The sequence below is a fragment of the Glandiceps talaboti genome, chromosome 15 (genome assembly GCF_964340395.1).
Source record: "Glandiceps talaboti chromosome 15, keGlaTala1.1, whole genome shotgun sequence".
Lineage (NCBI taxonomy): Eukaryota > Metazoa > Hemichordata > Enteropneusta > Spengelidae > Glandiceps > Glandiceps talaboti.
This window is the reverse complement of record NC_135563.1, coordinates 6,755,802-6,782,519: the sequence shown is the minus strand read 5'-3', so window position 1 is coordinate 6,782,519 and position 26,718 is coordinate 6,755,802. Positions and strand designations below refer to the sequence as shown.

The 26,718-nt window shown below is 37.2% G+C and overlaps 3 protein-coding genes across 3 annotated transcripts; all 3 read right to left on the bottom strand.

Moving 5' to 3' along the window:
* Nucleotides 1-3,785: 3,785 nt before the first annotated feature.
* Nucleotides 3,786-4,586, bottom strand: LOC144446893 (uncharacterized). The gene has a single exon (XM_078136739.1). The coding sequence runs from the start codon at nucleotides 4,584-4,586 to the stop codon at nucleotides 3,786-3,788; it is 801 nt and encodes a 266-aa protein (XP_077992865.1).
* Nucleotides 4,587-10,307: 5,721 nt separating this feature from the next.
* LOC144446892 (uncharacterized) lies at nucleotides 10,308-11,108 on the bottom strand. Its single transcript, XM_078136738.1, has one exon. It carries the CDS (start codon nucleotides 11,106-11,108, stop codon nucleotides 10,308-10,310), a length of 801 nt encoding a protein of 266 aa, XP_077992864.1.
* On the bottom strand, nucleotides 10,994-25,589 carry LOC144446891 (uncharacterized). The gene is made up of 7 exons (XM_078136737.1): nucleotides 25,583-25,589; nucleotides 24,795-24,970; nucleotides 23,230-23,316; nucleotides 22,653-22,814; nucleotides 21,983-22,104; nucleotides 12,746-12,802; nucleotides 10,994-11,116 (listed from the first exon to the last, which is right to left on the bottom strand). Exons 1-6 carry the CDS (start codon nucleotides 25,587-25,589, stop codon nucleotides 12,763-12,765), a joined length of 594 nt encoding a protein of 197 aa, XP_077992863.1. The 3' UTR covers nucleotides 10,994-11,116; nucleotides 12,746-12,762.
* Between the last annotated feature and the right edge of the window lie 1,129 nt (nucleotides 25,590-26,718).

Below are 26,718 nucleotides of genomic sequence, written 5' to 3'. Positions count from 1 at the left end.
TGGGTGGGTGGGTGGGGGGTCACCCTGTTTTTGAAATTGGCAGTGGGGGAGTCATGCTGTTTTGAAAATTGTGGATGGGGGTGGTCATTGTGTTTTAGATTGTGATGGAAGAAAAAAAATCCTTTTTCTACAATGGCATATAGCCTTGTCTGAAATGTGGTACATGTACATATAATTTTGTTCTTGTCACTGTTTCTCAGATCACATCAGTTCTTTAATATTACTTCACTTATTAATTCAAACATGACTATAAATATACATATACATGTATTACCTAGCTACCACACTAGTTACAGAACATGTCATGTAAATGCGTGCTTCACTTATATTGCACTTTGAGGCAAAAGTGAACTTGAACGTCTCGTAATGGTAATCTTCATAGATAGTTTATAAAAGAAGTTAATCTAAACTGTTCTACTGTTCAGTATGAACTTGTCAGAAGGGATTAATACACTTTCTATTTTGGACACTACATGTTATTGACACTACAAATCACCACATCTCATCAGACTCCAGTTTCTATTATACACTAGGTATGATCGACCACCTAAAGTTCTCATACATACCGATGACTTTACTATACATGCAATATTAATGCCCCTATACCAATGTTACGCGGCCATTTTTATGTGACATGAGAAACTCGTGTAAAACTTAAATTTACGTTAGCTTTTCAAAGTTTGGAAATATTACCTCAAAGTCTATGAATAACCTAAAAATTGCCTTTAATAATAGAACCAAAAAACTCCAGATCTGCCAGGGGAAAACTCCAAGAACTCCCTCACCCCCAGAGGTCATTTATACATTCAACTAACAATCAGATGCACCAACAATCTTTTTACTGTCATAATGTTCACCCAATTCTAATTTGAGATGATAGTCTTTTAAAGATGTGAAATATTTGCCAAGGTAGTCTAAAATTGCCTTAAACTACCAATGATACTACCAGTAGTGCTGACCTTTACTACATGTATATAATGATGCCATTTAACTTTTTAAGAACATATTTCAACCCTATGTAAGTTATAAAGAATAGTTTCTGATACTTGATGGCGCTGTCTTGTAAAGCATGGATTGAGTTATTGCTTGAAAGGGTCTGAATAGCCTAAAATTTGGCTTTAAGAGTAAAAATCCTCCAGGGCTTCTTGAGGGAGACCCCCTTGGACCCCCCACATGAGGTGGACATATCCCAGTCTCAATTTCTTCCCCTCTTACTGTCAAGATGCTATCATAGTATATTTCAAAAGTATTTCAACCCTGTGTAGTTGTTTTTTACATGTTGGTGCTGTCTTGTAAAGCTTGGAAATTATTGTCTGAAAGGGTCTGAATAGTCTCAAAATTGACTTTTCAGAGTAAAAAACCTCCAGGACTTATAGGGGGAGACCCCCTAGGACCCCCACCCCACCCCACTACATGAGGTGTACACATCCCAGTCTCAAGCTCTTCCCCCTACCTCTTACTGTCAAGATGCTATCAAACTTAATATTTCAAAAATATTTTTTCTTTTTACATGTTGGTGCTTTCTTCAACTTGGAAATTATTGTCTGAAAGGACCTGAATAGTTTCAAAATTGACTTTTCAGAGTAAAACACCTCCAGTGCTTCTAGGGGGAGACCCTAGGACCCCCATAAGAGATATACATATTCCCTGCTCAAGCTTTCCTATACCTTTCACTGTCAGGATGCTATTAAACTCCTTTTGGAATATATTTACCCTGTGTAGTCAATAATTATAATTATTATAGTGCTAACCCGGGATCTTATAAAGTAGGTGCAAGAGAGTCACGATCAAAAAATACCTGTCATGTGAATATTATATATATATGGGGGGGGGGGGGGGGGGTCATCATGCTTTAGAATTAAGTGATAGGGGGGGGGGGGTCAGCCTGTTTTTGGTTTTACAGATAGGGGGGGGGGGGGGTCAATGACTTTTTGTCAGCCCAATTTAAGAATCCACCGCCCCCCCCCCCGGCTGAAGAAACTGACCGGTCCCTTAGTTATGTTCACGAAAACAAACAAACAAACAAACAAACAAACAAAATAAATAAATAAATAAATAAATAAATAAATAAATAAATAAATAAATAAATAAATAAATAAATAAATAATAATAATAATAATAAAATACTGACAAGCATTTAAGACACGGATAAATTGTAGACAGATTGCTAGGAGTGTTGTGTTGTGTTGTGGTGTGGTATGTTGCACGTACCTACACATAACAACGGTAACTCCAAGTCTGAGAACAAGTATGTTCCGACCGTTGCTGGCGCTATACGGTGATCTTGAAGAGACTCTGACCTCACTCGATGCTGCTGTCAGAGGACGCTGACACTACTACATAGGGGCGCAGAGAAGTATTTCTTAGATTTTTGTTTTCTTGTCTACAAGCTAAATATGACAATATTTTACATAACAAAACATTTCCAGAGACAGATTCCAGTTGAAGCTAGTTTCTTGAAGCATTCTATAAGCTGTAACATCTTTGCACTGTTCCGACTATATGAGTGTGTTTCAATGGCCTAGTATTAAAGTAAAAATACAGACACTATAGTGTTTTTTAATATGAGAGAATTATATCAGCACTGAAATTTTATTTAAAACATGATACACCAGCTAAATAAAACATGCCGGTTAGTAAGAAAATACAAAATGTAATAGACTGTTTTTTGGGTGTTTTTTTTTTAAAACCCTGTTAATTATATTTCAGTTACGTAATGAACATACAACCATAGGCCGCCCACCAACGTGAAGGGTCTGTGATACAACATAATGTACATAACACTATAGACACCACAATCTATATCTAGGAATACTATCTTACCTGTAGTCTTGAAGGACTAACCATGGATGTATATGGACTAACGCTACTGCTATACTACAGCTCTGCTAAGTGCCATTTTCATTTTTTGAATTTTCACTAGTCCTTCAAGTCTACTAACACTTTTAGATATGGTAGTATTTAAGCCCCAGGGATGGCATTCTAGACTAACGTGTTTGTAGACTTGCATGGAGGATCAGCCAACTATTTTTTTAAAATCATAATGGCAGTTAGGATAGCTGAAAAAGTGAAGTAGTGTTTGTCCGTCAAGACTACAAGGAGGCTAGGGTATGGAAAACAATCTACCAACTTGAAATCAAGCAAGATAAACTTACAAAGTTTAACTAATGAAACTCGAACTCGTCTGTGTGGAATACTGTGAATACTTGACTACATCATAAAAACAATGGCTGTCAATATGTCTTCATAGACACATTTCACATTTCACATTTCTGCACTTATAAAGTAATCTCGGTTATCCAGACTCTCGAGATCTCGATCGGCCATGAAGTGAGCCATCAGCGGTGAAGTTGGGTAACCGAGATTAGGAAACATATTTAGTCAGAATAAAATATACAATGTTAAAACAGGCAATATCAACGAGCACGATGAGGTCATGCAAATTACACACAGGTAAAATAAGCTGACAAAAGCACTATAAAATGAATATGTAACATAAGATGTCACTTTCACCACTAGAGGGCACTGTTCACCGAACTCATCGTCTTTTTTTTCAGCTAGCTGTCGGCAACTTGTTTTCTAGTTACTTTTTTTTTGATAGGAAATACTAACGTCTTTTTAATAACTGACTACCAATGGCTTGACCTGAAATCAATGGTTTGACCCAAAATAAATTGTGATGTTAATAATGTATTCACATTTTAGCATTCCGGCAAGTAAACGTAAGTTTATCACGCTAAATTGATACAGTGGCTTAACATTTGATATCAAGCTTCACTCTCCATTCATATCTTGTGCTTGATAATTTCGTTGTACATTGGTGTATCCTTTTCGATAAGTTCTTTGATTGCTGCTGGCAAATCGTCACCTTCATTTCCTGATTTGGCCTGCGTCTTCGTAGGAGGTCGATAGCAGGAACTTTCGATGGCATTTTTATAAACGAAGGAGAAGAACTCACTTGCATGTAGTTCATGCCAAAATCCGATGTTATTTGGCTTCCAATTCACCATGCTTTCGTAGAATGGAATTCCAGTGGCTTTGCAATATCTCTGTAACACATCACGTGGACTCTGTGCCAAATCATCAGACTCGATGACAATGGGTTTCTGACCTTTCTCGTTGACGAGGCTATTATAGAAATCATACAGGGGTTGAAATGTAGACAGTCGGTATACGAAATCGACGACATCTTCTTTCAATAAACCTTTCTCCTGTAATTCAGAGCAGACTTTGTACATCGATCGATGTGCCACGCTTGGGTCACGTAGAATGAAGGTATGCTGGTAGCCCTCTGGTAAGAACTTGAATGTGCCCCCGGGAAGAGCCATGGTAACCACATCTTTGAGAATAACTGCTTCATAACCAGTGTAATCTGCTTCCAATCTTTCCTTCACTTCTCGGAACGAATATCCAGGAAGAATGGGAAATGTGGAGAAAGGGCCAGGTGCTCTCTCTTCACCCATCAATGCAGCAAGTACGTATTCCTCGTGGAACACTTTGAAGCTTGGAACTGATGCCATTGACAATTCAAACACAGTTGATCGTGCCCGTGGGTTACACCATATCATTATTCTCTTATGTGCCATCTTTAAACCTGTTGAAAATGAGAGATTTCGTTTTAATTGTCGGTTACTAAAGACTAGAGTGACTGTTAATGTTTGTATGATCCGTTATCATTACTGACTTTCGACTATCATGCGGAAGAGCATATAGATTTAGAGTCTGTATTTCTTTTGATCCATGAAACAAGTATTATCTGTACACCATTAGCTTTCAAAGTAATTGTCCAGAAAAAAACCGACCTATTTTCATAAATGTATGACTTTACCAAACCCTAATTCAATTCATGATTTTCCGATAGGATAGATAGTGCACCAGTGTCTTCAACTTTCCCAAACAGATCCAGGTACAGTGATACTATTACAATGCCCTCACACAAATTCACGGCGATGGCAGTAGTTGTGTGGGAATTTTCATGTGGTGGCAGCGGTGGGATATGTTGATATATTTTAAAATGGGCGGTTAGGTTCACGTTTTAGAGAAAGAAAATTGAAGGATGGACACTTGTTCAGAAAATGGCTACCTTACGGAAGATGAATCCAGTTTATAAGTTCTGTGTTTACTTCTATTATATAATAATATGTGATTACCACAAATAACAATTCGACGAAGTAATATAATATCAATTTAATACATGTATAATGTGTCACACAATGGATGGCCTTTTTTGGTGAAACAATGCATAAATGAGTTTTCTTCAGATTCTTACACACTATATCAAGTACTAAATGGTTTAATTTCTTATTTAACAAGAGCTCATGGAGCATGCATATATATATGTAAAGAAGTATACGAGAGAGGTATGTGAGGGGCACGTATCCCTTTCTGTGAGTTATTGCATTCTGCCATTTTCTACACCATTACTCCTGACCTAAAGCATTTCTGTGGAGGTGGTTCTTTTAATATGTAAATGAACGTTGAAGTTTTCAACTTTGATTTGAACAATGTTTGTTACTTATTAAATGGCATGGTACGCTTTTTGACTATGAAATTACACCATTTTTATCTTCAATATTACTTCCAACAATTCAAAAGAACTTGGCATGATCCGAATGTCGGTAGTTTGACACTGATATTGCCCAGAAACGTACGGATTAGAGTGGCATGATGAATATGCGAAAGCAATACAATGGCAACGTAACCCCTTTCCAAGGATCTCTACCGACAGCAGCACACGACCCTGACCCCAGTTATTCATACTACACTAGTTTGTCATGATCCTACCAACCAACTCCTCACGACTATATAATTACGTGTTGTATAATATATCATACAGCGAAATCTCTATACGTCGCTGTACAATCCTATAAGCAAATACAAAACGGTTTCCAACCTACTACGTTAGCAACATAATAAATGAACAAATGTCAAACTTCCAAATGTTGGTACATGTACATGGTGCTTAGGTTTACACATCGTCGAAATCCCAAGTGTCATGATAGGGTACTTATAACCATGTTGACTTTTTATAAAATGAATGCAAAGGGCTTGGCTAAGATATTTACCTCGTCAAACTTGTAAACAGTAAATGTAAACTCTGATTTGTATCAGAGAAAGAAGTGATAATGTGACCGCAGTGTGGGATCGCACGTTAAATTGATGTGTCCCTGGTATGTAGGTTGACAGTGGAGTTTCATTGACTTCATAATCTACGACCTTTAAACTATTTTTTCATGAAGGCGAAAACCCCGTCTGTAAACTTGGCAATTGTAACAGCTATTAGCTACAAACCTACCGAAACGTCTACTGATAACTCACCTATACGAAGCACTGCACATACAGGTGATACTGGTCGGAATGTTAAGAGCTTGAAGCGAATGGACTTCTTTAATACTCTCGTGAACAGCACCGAATGAACTATTGGTAACCGTGAAGCTTGCAATACTTGACCCAATAACTCGAACCTTGTACTTTGTTACGGGTCGGTTGACTATTGTAAATCAAAATAATTAGCAGTGTGTATTGTCAAGTGGTAGAACATAGATATCAGTAGTAAATCAGGACATCACATTGCCTTCATTCTTACAGACTAGAGACTCTTTGTATTTTGTTATTGTCAGGCATAGATCCGGGCATCGAATTAAACGCCTCAGGTGATCATACCGCCATCTAGTGGTCAGCTGTAACTATGGAATTTGTCATTCTATTCATTAAAGTTTGTCGACTGAAATATGATACTAAACAAATATTAATTGCTTGTTCGTTATAACTCGTGTGAGTTCAATGAGATACACATTTACCAAGTCACAGCAGTGGGACTGGAAAAGATAAGGCCAAAGAAAGAATTGTTTCTGGTCAGGACATTTTGTATATAAAGTGGTGGCGTGGCGTGTTGTGTTGTGTTGTGTTGTGTTGTGTTGTGTTGTGTTGTGTTGTGTTGTGTAAGGCCACCAGGTATGCCACCAACAATCACGGTATTAAATTTCCTATGCCCGTGTTTTAAATGTCTTGGTGTTGTACACAGTCACTTGTGAACTAACATTCCATTCCAGGATGGTGATATTCACGTCAAGGATGATCATAATACAAAATTATGACATTATTATAGGTATTTACGATTTTCAAAAAATACCTGTTGCGAAATAAACACATTTCGCCACAGACGCCGATAACGGGAACGGTATTTATTGAAAATCGTAAATACCTATAATAATGTCATAATTTTGTATTATGATCATCCTAGACTAGAATATCACGATCCCGGAATGGAATATTAGTTCGCAAGTGACTGTGGTGTTGTGATATAACAGTATCTCAACCTTTCCAGGCTTCCTGCATTTCTTACTGTGATTTCTATACAGTGTACATTTGGGGTCATAGTACAGCCCTTCCAAAATATAACAATGATAAACAGCTAGGACCATAGTACGCCTTAACCAGAGCTCAAGGCAGTGAAGGCACCAATGCTTTTTCAAAGGCCATAGTTCATGTCATACAGGTTAGGATTGATTTATTTATGACTTGGCCATTGTGTGTCAAGTTGGCCACGAGATCACAGTTGTTTTATAAGGTCATAACTGGTCACAGTGACATAAACAAATGAAGATAGTCTACATTATGTTAAGGCTACTTTCAAAGGCACTCGTTGTTGATGATTTGATTAAAAAGTTTCAACTACTGTGCCAACAAAAGTCACGTGCTCGGGTATGTTGTGATTTTACTCAAAGTTTTGTACAAACACAGTGTTTAAAGTCGATCTGTGTGACATCATAATAAATGCCATGAGGGAGCCTTCATTACAAGGGGCAGGGGCGGCGGAGGAATTAGGGGGTGGCTCTCTCTTTACCAATCGGTCATCAGGGGTAGATCATATTGCATTAGGGGTAGGTCATATTGCATTAGGGGTAGGTCATGTTGCATTCGGGGAAGGTCACATTTTACTTTAGCTCATTTTTTAATCTATCTCTTCATCATTTTGTGATTTTGGCATTATCCCACCCCACTGCCACCGGTTTCAAATGCTACTGCTACCATAATCCCACCACATTGTAAAGTAATACATAACATATCAGTGAAATGCACTGGTGGTGGAGTGGAGATATTGACCTCGGTCCCAATGACGTTATCAGTTGTACGCTCGTCTAGTTTGATAGTTCTGGCCTTTAGCCCAGCCTATTGTATCTAAATACAGGCATTGATTTACAAACACAAACCCAATGTGGTGTTGATAGTGGCTAATAGTGAGAAACGTTAACAACAAATGCAAATTAAAACTATCAATGTGGTGGGATCTTTTCTACAGAAAAATTCCCTTGTCTCTAATAAGATTCGAACCTATGACATCCTTACTACTTGAATGCTAGCAACTACACCACAGGGAGGCTGTGTTAAAACCTTTCCTTTCATTGAAATATTTAAACATGGGGGAGGGTCATATTTGAGAGAAAGTTAATTGAGGGAGGGTCACCTTTTAGCACAACGGACTTGGGGGAGGGTCACATTTTATGCCACAGACTAGGGTTGATTCCCCCCCATGTTATTACTGAAGGCTCCCTTACCCTATATTGAAATGTTAAACGGTCTTTGCACGAACACAGGAACATGCAATACTGTTTCGATAAGAAGGAATACGATTGAAACGAACAATGCTGCTACGAATGAACACACTGTATCCCCCTCCGTACACATATAAAGTATTTGTGTCTCTACTGGCAGCACATTTGCTACGTCGTGGTATTTTATTTAACCACCCAAACAAACAGCAATACGGAGTAAAAGTAGCAATTATTCGTAGTCGTAACGCCGTATATTTTATACATCCATTCATACTAGTAAGATTACGTGTCCCTGTGTACACAAACAACATAGATTTAGAACACATAGAAATGACTGGCACGAAAAGAGAACCATAGTGCTGATAAAATTATAGCCTATTCAATCTAAGGCTGAAATCAGCTGAAAAGATCTAAGAGTTCGCAAATCGTCGTCTGCCTCGACCAAAAAATAATTTTAATCTTTCTATTAACATTACTATATCTTATCGTCTGCTAAATGAAATAAACAGTTACAAAAAAAAAGCGTGAACCAATATATTTTTATTAGGCTGTAGGAAATCTTTGTACTCTTTGAAAACATTCGTCGCCATGACAACGTTATTCATGTAATTGATTATAGAGAATAGTTCATTAAGATGTTTAATGAGAGAATAATCGTTAAGTCCATAAAACGCTCATTCACTCTGTGAACACACAGTACACTGTTTTACTATACACACTTCGAACTGTAGACCTAAACAATCTTTGTCTTCAAAAATTCAAACATCGAAAACTTACAAAATGAACAAAATGAACCTCGTCTGGGTGAAATACATGACTATATTATAAATATTCATACGACCGTCATCGTTACCATGGTTTCACTCTTGCACTGCTTTAGGGTTGCATAATTGAGTACACGGTCCATCCAAGCAACGAACCAGAATAAAGTACTCAATTAAAGGTGGCGTATTCTTAATTTTCACATTTTCTCTTATAGCAGTATATGAAACAGTCCCGGGATTATTTTTTTTTGAAACTAAGCCCAGTAAAATATTTAACCCTGGACTGTTTGATATTTAGCATCCACCGTCGTCCACTGACTGCATTTTCCCCATTATAATAAAAATTCTATTTTCTACTGCAACGGACAACCTCAAAATCGTCCGCTGGTATCAATCTTGTTGGTTAATCATCTCTGCCAAAAAAAATGTCTAAATCTCACGTCATTTACGGGTAACCGTGCCCCAAAAATGTTTTCACAATTAAGTTGTGTTGTCGTACGCCAGACTACGGACGTATTTTCTCATTGATGCAGATAGGTCAGACAATCAACTTGGGTGGATGCTAAACAGATTTTGTCAGCGTAAAATAAAGAATTTTGAAAACAAACAAACAAACAAACAAACAATAAGATTGATAGTATCAGTTACCACACACTGAAATCATGCAAATTGGATACATGTAAAATAAGCAGAGCAAAGCGCTGTGAAATACTATTCAGTCGTTTTTTATCACTAGAGGGCACTGTTCAAGTCATCGTATTTCTTCTCCTTTGAGAGTCGGCAATTTTTTCGGTGTTTAGCTATACCCAATTCAAGTTCCTCATGACATATTAGCAACAGAAGAACAATGGTTTGACCCCAAATCAATGGTTTGACCCTTGATATATTGCGGATGCTAAATACTGTTAATCTTCACATTTACGGTATGCGGGCAAAAAAAACTTCTCACTCGAACTTAATAAATGGATGCATTCACGTTCCTTTTGAGTCATATCTTATGCTTGATAATTTCGTTGTACATTGGTGTATCCTTTTCGATAAGTTCTTTCATTACTGCTGGCAAGTCATCGTCTTCATTTCCTGGTTTGGTCTGGGTCTTCGTAGGTGGTCGATAGCAGGAACTTTCGATGGCATTTTTATAAATGAAGGAAAAGAAATCACTTGCATGTAGTTCATTCCAAAATCCGATGTTATTTGGCTTCCAATTCACCATGCTTTCGTAGAATGGAATTCCAGTGGCTTTACAATATCTCTGTAACACATCACGTGGATTCTGTGCCAAATCATCAGACTCGATGACAATGGGTTTCTGACCTTTCTCGTTGACGAGGCTATTATAGAAATCATACAGGGGTTGAAATGTACACAGTCGATACGTGAAGTCGACAGCACTTTCTGTCAATAAACCTTTCTCGTGTAATTCAGTGGAAACTTTGTACATTGATCGATGTGCTACACGTGGGTGACGTATAATGAAGGTATGCTGGTAGCCCTCTGGTAAGAACTTAAATGTACCCCCGGGAAGAGCCATAGGGACCACATCTTTGAGAATAACTGCTTCATAACCAGTGTAATCTGCTTCCAATCTTTCCTTCACCTCTCGAAACGAATATCCAGGAAGAATGGGAAATGTGGAGAAAGGGCCAGGTGCTCTCTCTTCACCCATTAATGCAGCAAGTACGTATTCCTCATGGAACACTTTGAAGCTTGGAACTGATGCCATTGACAATTCAAACACAGTTGATCGTGCTCGGGGGTTACACCATATCATTATTCTTGGTTGTGCCATCTTTAAACCTGTTGAACGTGAGATATTTTCTATCAGTCATCAATTGTAAATAACTAGACTACGCTATCGTGACTGTGTGTGTTATCCATAACTACTATCATATCAAAAAAGCTCGACAACCATAGTTTATAGTAGGATTGATCAAGTTACCCGAATATATGTGTAGCAATGGACCCTTGACATGAATATGTATAGAATTTACTGGAGTTTTGCCAAGATATTTCTGTGCATCGAAAATCATCACATATTGTTAAGGTAACCTCAATCGTCACGGTTGGCAACTAGTAGTTACAGCTGTGGACATCCAAGTGTGTGAATCCCCTGGTGTAACTGGTCAGACTAATTATAAATTGATTGTATAATGTAGATTTCAGTCAGTAAATGACAAGTGGTATTCTTATCATCAACATACTAAAGCTGTTCAGTCGACACCCAACTGGGTCATAATGGTTACACTGTAATCAAATCTGTGTCAACTAGCTCCCCCCTCCCAATTTGACAGTTGAAGACTTTTGCATTAGATATACATGATTGAATACTTTATGCCTAGCCCCATGAACATTAGACTCATGTTTAGTACACTTGCCTTGTTGATTTTATACCAACTTGGACCAAGTAGTATAACTATGACTTCAGAAGATGTCCTTATCCCACTTTTATGATGTACTTTCAATGATTACATAAGACTAATTATTCACTATAGCAGAGCTGGCTGACGACCACCTTGGCTTTGAAACTAGTTTTAAAAGGAAATAGTGTCCTGTTGTTTTGAAAACTTTGTGTCAAATTGTATGAAAGAAATCTCTCTATACATTTAATTTCGTCGAACTCGTTAACAAAGGCGATCCATCCACTTGCCTGTCCGCAGCTGTAAATTTTCCAAATTACAATGTATACCCACTTGAGCAATAGTTCGCGATGTATGAAATGTGATATTTCTGTACAGCTCCAGATATCTAGAAACGGGCGCCAACACAAATAAACACGTTCAAACGCAGAACTACATAGATCTATCTAGTTATAACGATAATGAACAATCACAGCTAAAATGATGTTAGTTTGGTATTTCACTCATGGGCCATTACGTGACGTTTTTTAGACAATGGTAAACATATTTCAACTCTAGACTAACAATAAAGGAGACACAATAAACACAGGAAGGTCCTTTTTACCAACTACATTGAACACTCGTCTGCTATTCTTTCACAGTGCAGCAGGAACAGGCTTCTAATGAAAACATAAAATGGACTTGATGATTTTAATAGCTTCAATTGTTTATTTTCTAACTAACAATGAACATATCAAGGTGACTACTTGTACATTCCCACACAGTGTGTACGGCACCTTCCAGTATGTTAATTGGTTCTTTTGCGTTAGAAGTTGTCTGAGTGTGTGTATTATGTCATGTCACATGAGTGAAACACCAAGGCAACATCATTTTAGCTGTAAATCAGTCCATTTTGTCAGGCAGTGAACCAAGTTGAAATTCACCACATCTGGTACAACTAGTTAATGTAACTGTCAAACAACGTTTTTTAGTCAAGTTAATATATTAACTTCAGTCGCGGTTATGGCGGTTCCATACAAAGAACACACTCCTTTGGAGAAGAGGAAACTGTAAGGAATGGAAAACTTACTTCTACTATGCCGTTGTCTAAGGCGCCTCCGGTGACTGTACCTTGCTCAAGTTTGATCTGTAAAATGAATTAGAAGAGGATATTTTACCCTGATATCATTCACATCAAGTACCATGTACCAGTCGTACGTTGTCACTTCACGGATAAGTGAACTGTAAATGGTATAGGCTACCACGGGAATAATATATGCACGTGTGGAACAGATAAGCACGTGAGACGGTCTACGATACACCGGAATGCATTTGTTTCGATGCCAAAGTACTGGCTTGCATCGTATTTTCAAAAGATAGATTGATGTGAACATTCCAGAGTGACGACACCAAGATGAACTCGGATAACAGTAGAAAAAAAATCAACGATTTATGATCGATGCATAGCACTGGGGTCACGTGACCAAACGAATGTTGCCGGGTCAATATAGGTCATTCGAAAAACAACAACATCATAAGCTAGTAGCAAGCCTGTGTACTCAGTCACTGGATCTGTTACTTCGCTATCCTCATACTCTATATCTAGCTTGTCTTGGTTGTAATTTCAACCCAACAGGTTTATGTTGTTTTAATGAAGTTAGGATGAGTCTATTCCTGCATTATGGACAACGTGATTCGTTAGAAAGTACTCGCTGAAATTAAAATGCCAAGATGATCGAAGATGGCTCCACCACTTGAGAAATATGAATATTGGCATAATCATTAATGACACAAACTCTTTTTTACTTGAAATCATTTATGTCAACGATCACATTCAATGAAAGGTCAAGAAAATGGTTGAATCACAGAGTGAGGATTATTATTAACCCAACTTTTTTGTCGGGTGTTTATCTGAGTTGAAAAAGTAATACTGGTCATCTTGCTCCGACAGGGAGGGAGGGAGGGTGTGTGTGTGTGTGTGTGTGTGTGTGTGTGTGTGTGTGTGTGTGTGTGTGTGTGTGTGTGCGTGCGTGCGTGCGTGCGTGTGTGTGTGTGTGTGCGTGTGTGCGTGCGTGCGCGGGCGGGTGTGGGTGTGTTTGGGCGCGCGCGTGTGTGCGTTTGCGTGTGTGTTTCCCTCGGGTTGAGAAAGTCCCTGATGACCTCCCTCTGTGAAACCCAAAACAGACTGATTCCCTACCACACGTATTATTTCCAAAACATTTATTACAATTCCCCCTCCCCCTCCCCCATACACACATCATAGTCACTTGCCAGGTATTGTATTGCAAATGGACTGTTTCACTATGCCTCAAATATAACAAATACTTTACAAGACAGCAACATCATGCACTTAGCAACTAAACTCGATATATAGGCTTAAAATATTACAACAAAAATAGTATCTTGACTAAATTTTTTTGGGGGAGCTTGAAACTGCAATATGTCAACGTCTCATATGGGGTGGGGGTCCTACATTATACAGTTGAAATATTTCACACTAAAATGAAGTGGAATGACACTATACATGTCAATGAACAATTAAACAAATTCATCCAATTCAATCCCTTAAGGTCTGCCACTGTCATATCATGTCTTAAGTAAATAAAGATACAACACTTTGTACAACAAAATTGCTTATACTACTGTAAAAACTATTACTTAATCTAAGAGGTTAGACTTTAAAACTATTAATGACTGACTGTGGCAAATAATTAAAACACTCACAAAGTTCGACGTAGAAAGCTTTTCTGTTTTGCGTTGAAGCGCAGACTTGAAACTGCCCATAGTCTAAAGCCTGCATTTGTTTCGATGTCAAAGTACTGGCTTGCATTGTATTTTCAAAAGATAGATTGATGTGAACATTCCAGAGAGACAACACCAAGATGAACTCGGATAACATTAGAAAAAACGTCAACAATTTATGATCGATGCATAGCACTGGGGTCACGTGACCAAACGAATGTTGCCGGGTCAAGATAGGTCTATCAAAAAAACCAAACATCATAAGCTGTAGCAAGCCTGTATACTCAGTCACTGGATCTGTTACTTCGCTATCCTCAAACTCCAGCTTGTCTTGGTTGTAATTTCAACCCAACAGGTTTATGTTGTTTTAATGAAGTCTATTCCTGCATTATGGACAACGTCATTCGTTAGAAAGTACTCGCTGAAATTAAAATGCCAAGATGATCGAAGAAGGCTCCACCACTTGAGAAAAATGAATATTGGCATAATCATTAATGACACAAACTCTTTTTTACTTGAAATCATTTATTTCAACGATCACATTCAATGAAAGGTCAAGAAAATGGTTGAATCACAGATTGAGGACAATGTTTATTATTAACCCAACTTTTTTGCCCGGGGGTTGCACCATATGATTATTCTTTGTTGTGCCATGATCTTTAAACCTGTTGAACGTGAGATATTTTCTATTAGTCCTCAAGTATGAATGAGTAGACTTAAGTTACCGTGACATCATGTATGATCCATTACTACTATATTACTACTAGTATGTCAAACAAAGCTCGACAGCCAACTATAGATTTGTGACATCAAAATATTTGCAGCAATGGACCTCTGACATGAATGTGTCACAGACCAATATTTCAAATTGTGTCCCTTTGCCTACCCAAGTGTAAAGGACTATACTGTTTCGATATCCTAAAAGCTTCTCTCTTTTTTTAAATCTCCAATGAAAATACAAGATTATATAAACTTTAAATCTTGGTTATTAGATAGAAAAATCACTATTTATGTAAATAACCTATTTCAATTAAAAAGTACAATTATAATAATAAGCTTCAAAGGAACTGGTGCACTTTGTTGTCAATGCATGAACTTTTATGAATATATTCTTAGCAAGCCTTCATTCATTATATATGGCATAAATGGGTCGGAAGAATCGATGATGAATGTTTACACTTGCCAATATACTAGTCCAGCGACTAGACTGTATGTTCACGATCATGTTGTCATCAAGTCGACAATCCCTCGTACTGTATGTATGTATGTATGTATGTATGTATGTATGTATGTATGTATGTATGTATGTATGTATGTATGTCTGTGTGTGTGTGTGTGTGTGTGCGCGTGCGTGCATGCATGTATGTATGTATGTATGTATGTATGTATGTATGTATGTATGTATGTATGCAAATCACAGGCTATTGTTTGGGTAATCTATCACACATTGACAGGCTCTTCATTTTAATCGTTACTTGCTAATACATGTATTGAATTATTCCAGTGTGTTACACAATGGGCTATGAAGGTGATGTGAGTTACATGGAAAAACAGTTGGTACATATGACAAATCACACGTGTCCTATCATAACCTTCTTGAAATAGCTTTCGCTGCTAATGAGGACTTTGCATAATTAATGATTTTTGACAAGCAATACCTTAAATATACAATCTCTAAATTTCATATAATTCGACAAATACATTGATGCTTGCACAACGCAAGTGTATAATAAAGCTTGTGGTGTATGTAAATTTAAAACTAATGAGTAATTTGTTCATGGACATTCGCTGCTAACCGGTCAGTTTTGTTAGGCGTCAACCAATTTCCCTACATTTGGTACAACCAACCAACTGTTAAAGAGCGTTTAGTCAATTCAGTAGCATGCATGTAATCGTCATGGTGGCTCCATACGTACGAACGCAATTGCAACCTTTGGATACACGAATAGTCGTAGTTGTAAGCTCACAGTGGACTGAGGTGCATCGGAAAAGATTATTTACTTCGACTACGCAGTTCTCTAAGTAGCCTCCTACGAGTGTACACTCTCGAGTTTGATCTGTTAAATGAATTAGAAACGGATATTTTACCCTGATGTCATTCACATCAAGCACTGTACCAGCCGCACAAAGTCACCTCATGGATAAGTGAACTATTATAGGCGACCGCGACCACAATTTATGCACGTGTGGCATAGATAAGCACGTGAGCTGGTCTACGATACACCGGAATGCGTCTGGCTTGTCACCACCCTAAATCATTGTATATTCAAAAGATTTATTGTTCGAACATTCCAGAATAAGTACATCACATAATAAATCAACAATTGTTGTAGCAACCAAGTGTACTCGATCGCTGCGCTGGATCTGTGACTTCATCAGACTCTGTCAAGCTTTATAAGTTTGTCGTGGTAGCAATTTCAACGATAGGTTATTTTGATGGCGTTAGGGGGCTTTCAGTAATTACAAGGGGCAGGGTCACGGGAATTAGAGGTTTTTTACAAGTCGGTCCTTGTGTGTGCCCTAGACTATGATGAGATATGGTGATTTGTACTGTCCGCAACATTTAATGCCGTAAGATGTAATTTACGAAATACAAAGTATACATGCGTATTAATCTCAGCATTGTCACACTGAAGAATAGAAACAATTGAGACTAACTGATTAACCTGTTTTCCTAATAAACTACCAATGATAGTTATTGTAAAGCCACGAGGGAATTTTCAATGTGTTGTCCCAACCTAAACATAAGTGAATTATTGATTCTGACACTGTCGAGTATTTTAATACATGGCATATATGTCAGGAGTGCCGAGTTTTTATCACGTACACGATGGGTAAGGACAACGAGGAATGGAGTAATAGGACGAATGCCTAAACAATAGGTCACAGGTTTAACTTGAATTGGTCATTACCAAAGTGATTCAGTGGAGATTTTGTACAAAAGTTATTGATCTATGTGCTTGCTTTTGTCGCGTAGAATGAAAGTATGCTGGTAACCCCCTGGTAAGAACTTGAATATACCCTCGGGAAGAGCCACAGGGACCACATCTTTCTAAATAACCTCTTTATAACCAGTGTAATCTGCATCCAATCTTTTTTTCACCCCTGTGAACAAATATGCTGGAATATTTGGAATCAAGTGGCGAAAGGGTCAGGTGCTCTGTTTTCACCAAACAGTGCAACAAGTATGTATTCCTCGTGTCGTGGAACACTTTGAAGCTTGAACCTGATGCCATTGACAATTCAAACACAGATGATCGTACCCGGGGGTACACCATATCATAATTCTATGTTGTGCAATCTTTAAACCCTGTTGAAAGTTGAGAGATTTTCTTAGTCATCGACTGTGAATGCCTAGGCTAAGTTATCGTGACTGTTTTATGGTCCGTTATTACTATCATCATGTCAAACAAAGATCGAAAGTAACATTGTCTGCTTGACCAAGAAACTTAAACATATCCCCAGCATCAAAGCCTTGACATGAATGGTTGTTTCTGTTCAATGTGTATACAGCAACAGTTCGCTAGATAGATGGATAAAGTATGATATTTTTGGCATACCTCTAGATATCTAGAAGCAGACGCCAAACGTGAATAGGTAAGCTTACGGGAAAACGTTGAACTCTCTCGTTGTGAGTTGTGACAGTGGTGTTAAATGATTATTACATATGATGAACAATAAATGACAATCAGTCAATTTGATTTTGTTAGGTAGCGAACCAAGTCGAATTTCACCAGATTTGGTACAACTGTCAACAGATTTAGTCATTTCTAAATAAATTCAGTAGAACAAATAATGGTTATTCTGGTAAATTCACACAACGAACACACTCCTTTGGGTGAGCCGGTAGACGTAAGGAATGGAAAGCTGGATCGTGTCGTTGTCTCAGAAGCCTCCCGTGACTATACTCTGCTCATGTTTGATCTGTAAAATTGATTAGAAACGGATATTTTACCCTGGTATCATTCACATCAAGAACCGTGTACCAGTCGCACGTAGCCACTACATGGATAAGTGAACTGTGAATGGTATAGGCGACCACGGGCATAGTTTATACAGTGTCACGTGGACGTGGAACAAATAAGCACATTGGGCAACTCTGTGTGAAATTTGATCTCCGAACCCAAACTGTTGTCATACCACCCCCCCTCCCAAGAAAAGGAGACCCTTTCTCATACAAACTGTATCACACAAAATAGACTTTATATGGTGGTATGGTACATGCAGACGGCTGTTCGTATAGTGAAATAGCTAAATCATGATCAATATAATTGCTTTTGAGAAATGAAATCGCACTTCAACAATTCTAAAAGATATTGTGAAAGTTATAGAAATACTCTGAGCTAAAAACTGAAGCTAAATCTACCGGTCATGTTGGGCAGGTTTTTCCAAATTCTTCCAATCTGGGCATATATACCCTCTTTCGTATCGTACGAGCACAAAAAACATTCCTTTCCAGAGGACCTTTCAGCCTGTTTCCCTTACTGTGTTGTAGTCCCCTCCCCCATGAGATAAGTACTTCCAATGAGCTGGTCTACGATAGACTGGAATGTTTTTGTTACAATGCAACAAGTACGTACTGGGTGGTAACTCGGTTCCAGGGCTACCTGTGCATCAAGCAGGACCGTCAAGTAATTTGATCAAAGGCAGAAATTAATGAATTCGGTCATTCGAAAACAGCGCCACCCTTACGATGTTTACGTAGCAACTTGTCAATTATATTGGACATTCATATCAACCATTGTATGTTTATTTCTTTGTGATACATAATTCATTTATCCACGGTTCGTTATTGAAATATGAAATATGTCCTAAACATAGTCGGGATGCATGACGTCAAACCCGATTTGAAAGTCTAGGTAAACAAAACCACACGTGAGATATTAGGCCATAAAAAAACCTTTTCTGGTCAGGAGATTCTGTCTAAAGTGGTGCGACGACGGTATTATTTTTTTTAATTCTCAATAAACCTGTCAGTAAATCTACTATTTATGGCAGTGACTGTTCTTTTTATTTAAAACTTTAGCGCAAGTGTGTATGTGGGGGCAGATGTCATTTGCTTGTTCATGATTGGCCGGCTCTGCAGTTGTCTTCACTGAAGTAGGGAGGGCTACTTTTGTGTTTCCTCCCACATCTGCAGACTGCATTGGCTGGACAAACACGAATGTACAAACATCAAGGGGTTCACCGCGACGTGAACTGAGAAACTCAAGGCAGTCGGAATGGAACAGATAAGACACATAACAATGATAAAAACAGGAAATACTATGAAGTGAACGAAAAGGTGGAATAAATAGAGTGTGTCATCATGTACAATATCTAAATGCATATGAGACAAAAATGTCACATTTTGGTCACGCGAGACTTCAGATGTGAATATAAAATACAATGAAAAAAAGGTATTTCACAGATATAAGTATATTGTATTCTTATGTACTGTATATTGTATTGTACTGTACTGTACTGTATTGTATTGTACATGTTATGCTGTGTTGTGTTGTGTTGTGTTGTGTTGCGTTATGCTGTTATGTTATGTTATGTTATGTTATGCTGTGTTGTGTTGTGTTGTGTTGTGCTGTGATATGATGTGTTGTGTTGTGTTGTGTTGTGTTGTGTTGTGATGTGATGTGATGTGTTGTGTTGTGTTGTGTTGTGTTGTGTTGTGTTGTGTTGTGTTGTGTTGTAAAAATGTCACCAGATATATCAATCACGATATTAATTGATATTAATGTTCTTATGCCTGTGTTTAAATTACTGCTCAACCCTTCCTGCATTTCTTACTGTGATTTCTATACAGTGTATATTTGAGGCCATAGTGCATCCCTTCCAATGAAGTGTCCAAATACAACAATGGCAACGGACCATAGTACACTCTAACAATGGATCGAGATATCACATTGATAACTTCAAAGTTTAATAAGCCATAGTTCATCCCAGCCACTATGTCCCAGACTGACAGTCAATAGCGTTACAGTAAATTAGGTTTATTGGTCAAGGTCATGGTATGCCAAGTCGGCCATGATATCACAATTGAGATGAGGTCACAACTAAATACATTGACATAAACATGAAGATGGTCTACAGTATGTCAAGTCTGCTTTCAAATACACTTGACAATTCGATGCTGCAACTACTGTATGAAATAGTCTTGTCTGTGTTGTCATTTTACTCGATACATAACCACATACACAGTAGTTTACTATGTTCAGACTGCGAGTTTCACTATGAGGTGACATAAAGTAGTAAAACTAATAAGCTGGATTTGAGGCCCATTCACACTAAATTTTTGTACCTGACACAGATCACATACCAATGGCATCCATTATTAGCCTTCATTTGTTCCAATCATTTAGCAGCAACTCTGAACTTGAACCCTGAACCCTCCTTATCTAGGAAACTAAATACACTTACGTAATCAAATGGAATTTTGTGTCAGACACAGAATATAAGTCGACACTAAAATCCCATTGCACCTGACCTAAATATAACCCGACTCAGAGTCGACATTAACTGTTCATACTTGTTTTTTTTTAAAGTTAGTTAAGACTAGAGTCTACTCAGAGTCGACTAAACTACCTAAGTGAGAACCCCCTTAGTTTGAAAAGTCAACCTGTGTGATATCATATAAATGCCATTGTTTGATGCTGAAATATGATATACAATGCTTTTACGGTATTTACACAAATGTTGAACACGAGATGAAATGTAGTAACGACTGGCACGAAAACTATAAATACATACATGAGATAAGAGTCTTTTAATTATTAATCAATCCATACATTGATATGAAGGGGTGAGGTTAATAGTTCATAGTAGAATAAAAACCAAATTCCTTAAGTTTGTGGGTGAGGTTGGAAGGGGTTAAACCATTTAAGTTCTCACATGCAATTTTATTTTTCATAGAATCGTATTTTCCTGAGATCAAGACCTGTACCCCTTTACTAGAAAAAAAGACTATGAATTGTAAGCATTATTGTGGAATGATAGTTCATAGAATCTGAAGGGTCTTTGAATAGATTCATTGGAACACAGACATTTACAATGTTGTCCAGTGAAGAAGCTCTGGCGTACGATTTCCAATATCATAAGTCAACATTTGCAAAGAAATATTAGTGTACCAAATGCAGATATTATCGTTAATTGTGACTTGCAAGTTTATTGAACATTGGTAATGTAAACAATAAGAAATGACCAATTGTAGTTTTAATAGCAGCTATAATGTACAGTTCAAATATACAATATATAAACCTTTTAAAACAAAAGTACAATTTTTTCTCAGAAAAGTACTACACGTGCGATAATTTTGTGGGTCTACTTAATAGACCTATTGTCTGTCTGCTTGCCTCTCTCTCTCTCTCTCTCTCTCTCTCTCTCTCTCTCTCTCTCTCTCTCTCCCTCTCTCTCTCTCTCTCTCTCTCTCTCTCTCTCTCTCATACTCATACTCATTTGAACAATTCCAATATATCGTCGGATTATATAATTATGCTGTTAACGTGGGTCATGTCATTTGTCATTTGACGGACAATCTAACCATTCAGAGTAAGCATATCCATCCAATGATATTGCAGTAGAATAGTCGACGAACCTCTCCAAGATCTTTCTCTGTCTGTAGTTCCGAAGACATTCTTCTACCGCCTGGTTTACTCCATATTTCGGAGATTTTGGAGCGTTGATAGTAGTAGGCCTTGTGTACTGTTTGCCACACAGCTGAAATTATAAGTTTTATGATAGTAAATTCTGAAGAGATCGAAGAATAAGAAATGTAGATCAAATAACAATGCAAGAGATGAGGAAATTAGAAAGAGACCAAAAATAATTCCGAGAAGGCTAGTGAAGTGACATTCCTGTAACGAAGAGTGATGAATGGACTGATGAGGGAAAGAGACGAGAAGAGATGAGACGAGTCGAGAAGAGAAGAGAAGAGAAAGAGAAGAGACGAGACGAGACGAGAAGAGACGAGACGAGTTGAGAGAAAGGATTTCATGAGTAGTAAGATAATATTTATACTATTGGCATTCTCGTGATAGTATTCTTTTATTGGTGCATTTAGTACAATGTCACATAATCATAATTGGAAGTTATCAATGACAGATCTAAAATTAAATCCAGGGGCTTAAATATTCAACTAGTGTATATGATGAGTCGTGATGGCAATGATTAGCAGTGCGCCATCATGGTGTGTCCTATCGTTTCATTCGTCTGTTCTTTTTTTTAAAAATGTACATTTGTTACATACTCATGTTATTCAGACTCACCAGTGTGTTCACTTTTGCAATAGTTCTTTTGCATAATACAACGATGTTTTGGAAGTCTTTCTGGAAACTATTAGTCACCTTGGATTCTTCTTTCTTCAACTGTCGAAAGTGATGTCTGTAGCTGATAAGATTCTCTTTGTGCCATAACAACAAATCTGTTTCCTGTAGACATTTGAAAATCACACTTATTTATGGTGACAGATATGTTGTTCTACGTCACTGCAGTGGAGCTGGATGTTAAAGTGTAAGCTTATTTGCATCTTTTTTTTTCAGGTAATAACCGAAGGAAATTAACCAATTTTTTTTTTTAAATTTTTTTAAATTTTTTTTTTTATAAAAACGGTCTATTAACAACAAAATATCTGAGACTGTATAATTAATATTGCTGTCTGCTTCTGCCCACAGACAGAGATGAAGGGTACTAAAACAAGGCTAACAAATCAATTAGATCGAATCTTGTAACATATTCGATACATTTAGTTCTAAAGGGAGATACAAATGTTTCCGAAATGTACAGACAATAATAACTTTAATTTACTGTCGTTTCAATTTCAAGATCATTAAAGTATCTACTTACAGATAAATTACGTCTTTGGTATATTGACATCATTGATGGTAAACTTGAGACTTCCAAGTCGATATCTCTACCAGGCCTCTTTTCTTTCTACATTGTTAACAAACCAAACGAAAACTTGCAATGAAACAGCGCTGGAAACAGAAAATACATGTGTTTTGATACACAAAGATTCTTGACATGAGCTTTGTTCGATTTGGTTATTTCACAATCATATGACGAAGAGAGTTTCCCCCATGTTCATTCAGTTTTGAATATAACAACAACCGTTCGTATACTTGACGGATATCCTGTTCGCATTCATAAATGTTTTCTGGGTCAGGTTTTCAATCCCAGGTTCTGGCATTAGTGTTATCTTATCAGTGGAACCATCTGGAATAGATAGAATTATTCTTTTGTTCACAAATAATTATTTCTCTAGTTCAGCCAGACAACGGCATTCACATTCCGAACTGATATAGTAAATTAAACGTGATTCGTTATGGCCCAATATCTCCACCAAACCTCTATCTCTTCTTCTGTCATGTCAGCAAAATGAACCTTGAAAAAACAATTTTTTTCTATTACTTGGTTCAAAAAAATTAAAATCGATTCTTAGTTAAAGGGGAACGACATTCCAGCTAATAAAGGTATTTTCATAAACTTTGGGTTCCGGAGAGTCATTGCATGAGTTCACATCACGTACCTCGATTGGCAATAAACACCAAATTGAAACTCATTTTTTTCACCTCTACATATTTTCAGTGATGCACCGTTGTCTCATGGATCTTAGCAGACATGAACAGTCGTTAGATGCACAATACATATACATTACTTCTTTTTGCTTACTTCATTCAGATTTTCAGGGAAATTTTGAATTGCGACACACCTAATCCATTTCCCATTTCCTATGTCGTGATTTGTCAATACGTAGTCTCGTGGTATTTATAATGCTCAACTCAAAATGACGTCACCAGTCAACAAACTTTCGAAATATTGCTGTACAAAACTGATGACGTCAAACACGCATGCGTGCACGTTTTTCACAGGCTGACACAGCAGACGAACATGGTGTCACCATCTGCAGATCTAGTAGACAGTGTAAAACTTACAATTATGTTCTGAAGACAAACTGGCCATCCTTTGGCTCCGCCCTAGGGAAACAGACTGTGTTTGGGGTGACCCACAGTCCCCGAGGAAAAAGCTTAAGTTTATGATTTTGCCCTCGCAACCAGTGACCATGTGTTTATGAGCACTCACGTCATGTTGATAACTTAAAATGAGGTTTAAATGTATCATTGTATTGTGTGTTTTTTATTAAGTTACCAAATATAAAACTAACGGAAGAGGAATTCATTGGTCTGTGAAAAGGACGAAAACGTAATATCATGTACACATTAAATGAGAGGAAAGGGTGTCGTTTACGCTTTGTTCAAATGGTGATATATTTAATACACGATGAAAGGGATATGATGACATCATTGCCTATTGGCCACGGAATATATTTTCGCAAAATGCGAGAGGAAATTACGCTGTTGAACCCGGCAAATCTCAAAAGAAGGGAAAGAAAAACACATAAACAATCTTACATATTTAGAGTAGACCTGCACAGCCTCGTGATGAAGGACACTGCCGTCCTTTGACAGTACATGGTAGGCCTGGCATTTGTCGCCACACTTGATGTTATTCGTAGGCATTGGCCTGGTACTAGACAGTCCGCACATTGCCCACCATATACAAAATACTTGAAGAATCTTTCTCTGATCTAAAACATTGAAAAACGACAATACAAAAAAGTCAATTCTAAATGTGCATGGATGCAAAGCACAGCCTGATATCTCACACTGATATCAATATTATACATTTGTTACATTTGCAAATTATGAATAATATACGACTGAAAACAGATGAGTAAACACTCCAGAAATCTACATACTACATGTATTACATACATACATACATACATACATACATACATACATGTATTACATATACATACATACATACATACATACATACATACATACATACATGCATACATGCATACATGCATACAAACATGCATTACATACATACATACATACATACATACATACACACATACATACATACACACAGCCACACACACATTACCTATGCATGAATTGTTGTTGCTTTGAAAGTATTAAAATGTATCATAACTTTAACTTAAAGAAACCAAACACAATCAGGCGTTTGTCTAGTTCATGTATTCAAACAATACATTTTGTCAGCAGCAGTCTACAAAACAGATATCAGTAAAAGCTCTTCTAAAACACACACATTATAGAGTCTAAAACAGTCAACAAGCTTTTAAAACCAAGAGTGTATGCATTTATAACGCTACATCCATACTTACTAGTCATATCTTTTCAAGGTTGATTTACTGAGGACTGCATAAAGTACTGTTGAACGAAATTTTGAACTTGTGTTGAATGATCAAGATTGAAATTATATACGTATGGTATCGATGAAAAATTTATTTTTGTATCTATGACAATGTTTGGGAATTGATAGAAATGGAACGTACTTGTTTTAATCATATTTATTCGTAAAGTCATATTTATTGATGATTCACACTTGCATTAAGTCATCACCTAAAGACAGGGGAATCCCGTTGTCTTTGCCCGGTGAGGCGAAATAAAATAAAAATATATGTCTTTCATGACTTCAGAAAATATGGTAGGTAGGTCGTATTTTTATTTTATTTTACTTAAAAATTCAAAAATATAGTTCGACCCGAGATAAGATATTCGTCGGTCACAATACTTTCCGTGAGAGTTTGATGAGGTATAAAAAAAGTAAGTTAAGTAGACGAATACGTTATGTAGACTGTACTATTATAATATAAAAAAGACAGGCCTGGTTTCGATGTGGAACGTGATTTTTTGTTTAAACAGTGACGACAGATGAGGCAATTAAAGGCATGAAGTGTTACATGGAAATAGAAGTAAATTGTTACTACTTTACCGTTTTGCATGCAAGAACAATGTTTAGGGTCAGGGGCTTAAACTAGGTTATCAGAAACGCACTATTTTATTTTTATTTGGCCTGATGTTGTGATTGTTTTCTTTTAATGTCATAAGTTATGGAAATATCAGTAGGTGACATTTTATAAATCTGGGAATGTTAGTGATAACCCCCAACTTTATAAGCAAAAAAAGCGACTTCGTTTCTCCAGGAACTGTGACAATTGAATGAATCAACAGACTGAGTCAGTAGATCGAATACAAAACATACGCTACTAGGAAACAACAGGGCTGGCTATTGTGACGTCACTGCTAATTGAAACTTTTGAATTCGGGCATAGATGATAAGAAATACTGAACAATAAAACTCACTATAAAATAATTAAAGTAGCCATATGGATTAGATGGATTAGATGGATTAACAGTCTTTATCTTCCAATTTGTATTTTTTGAAATAACTTACAGTTACGGTACTGTGTTTTTCTATTTTAAAAAACACACTGTGGAACACGACAGTTTTGTGACT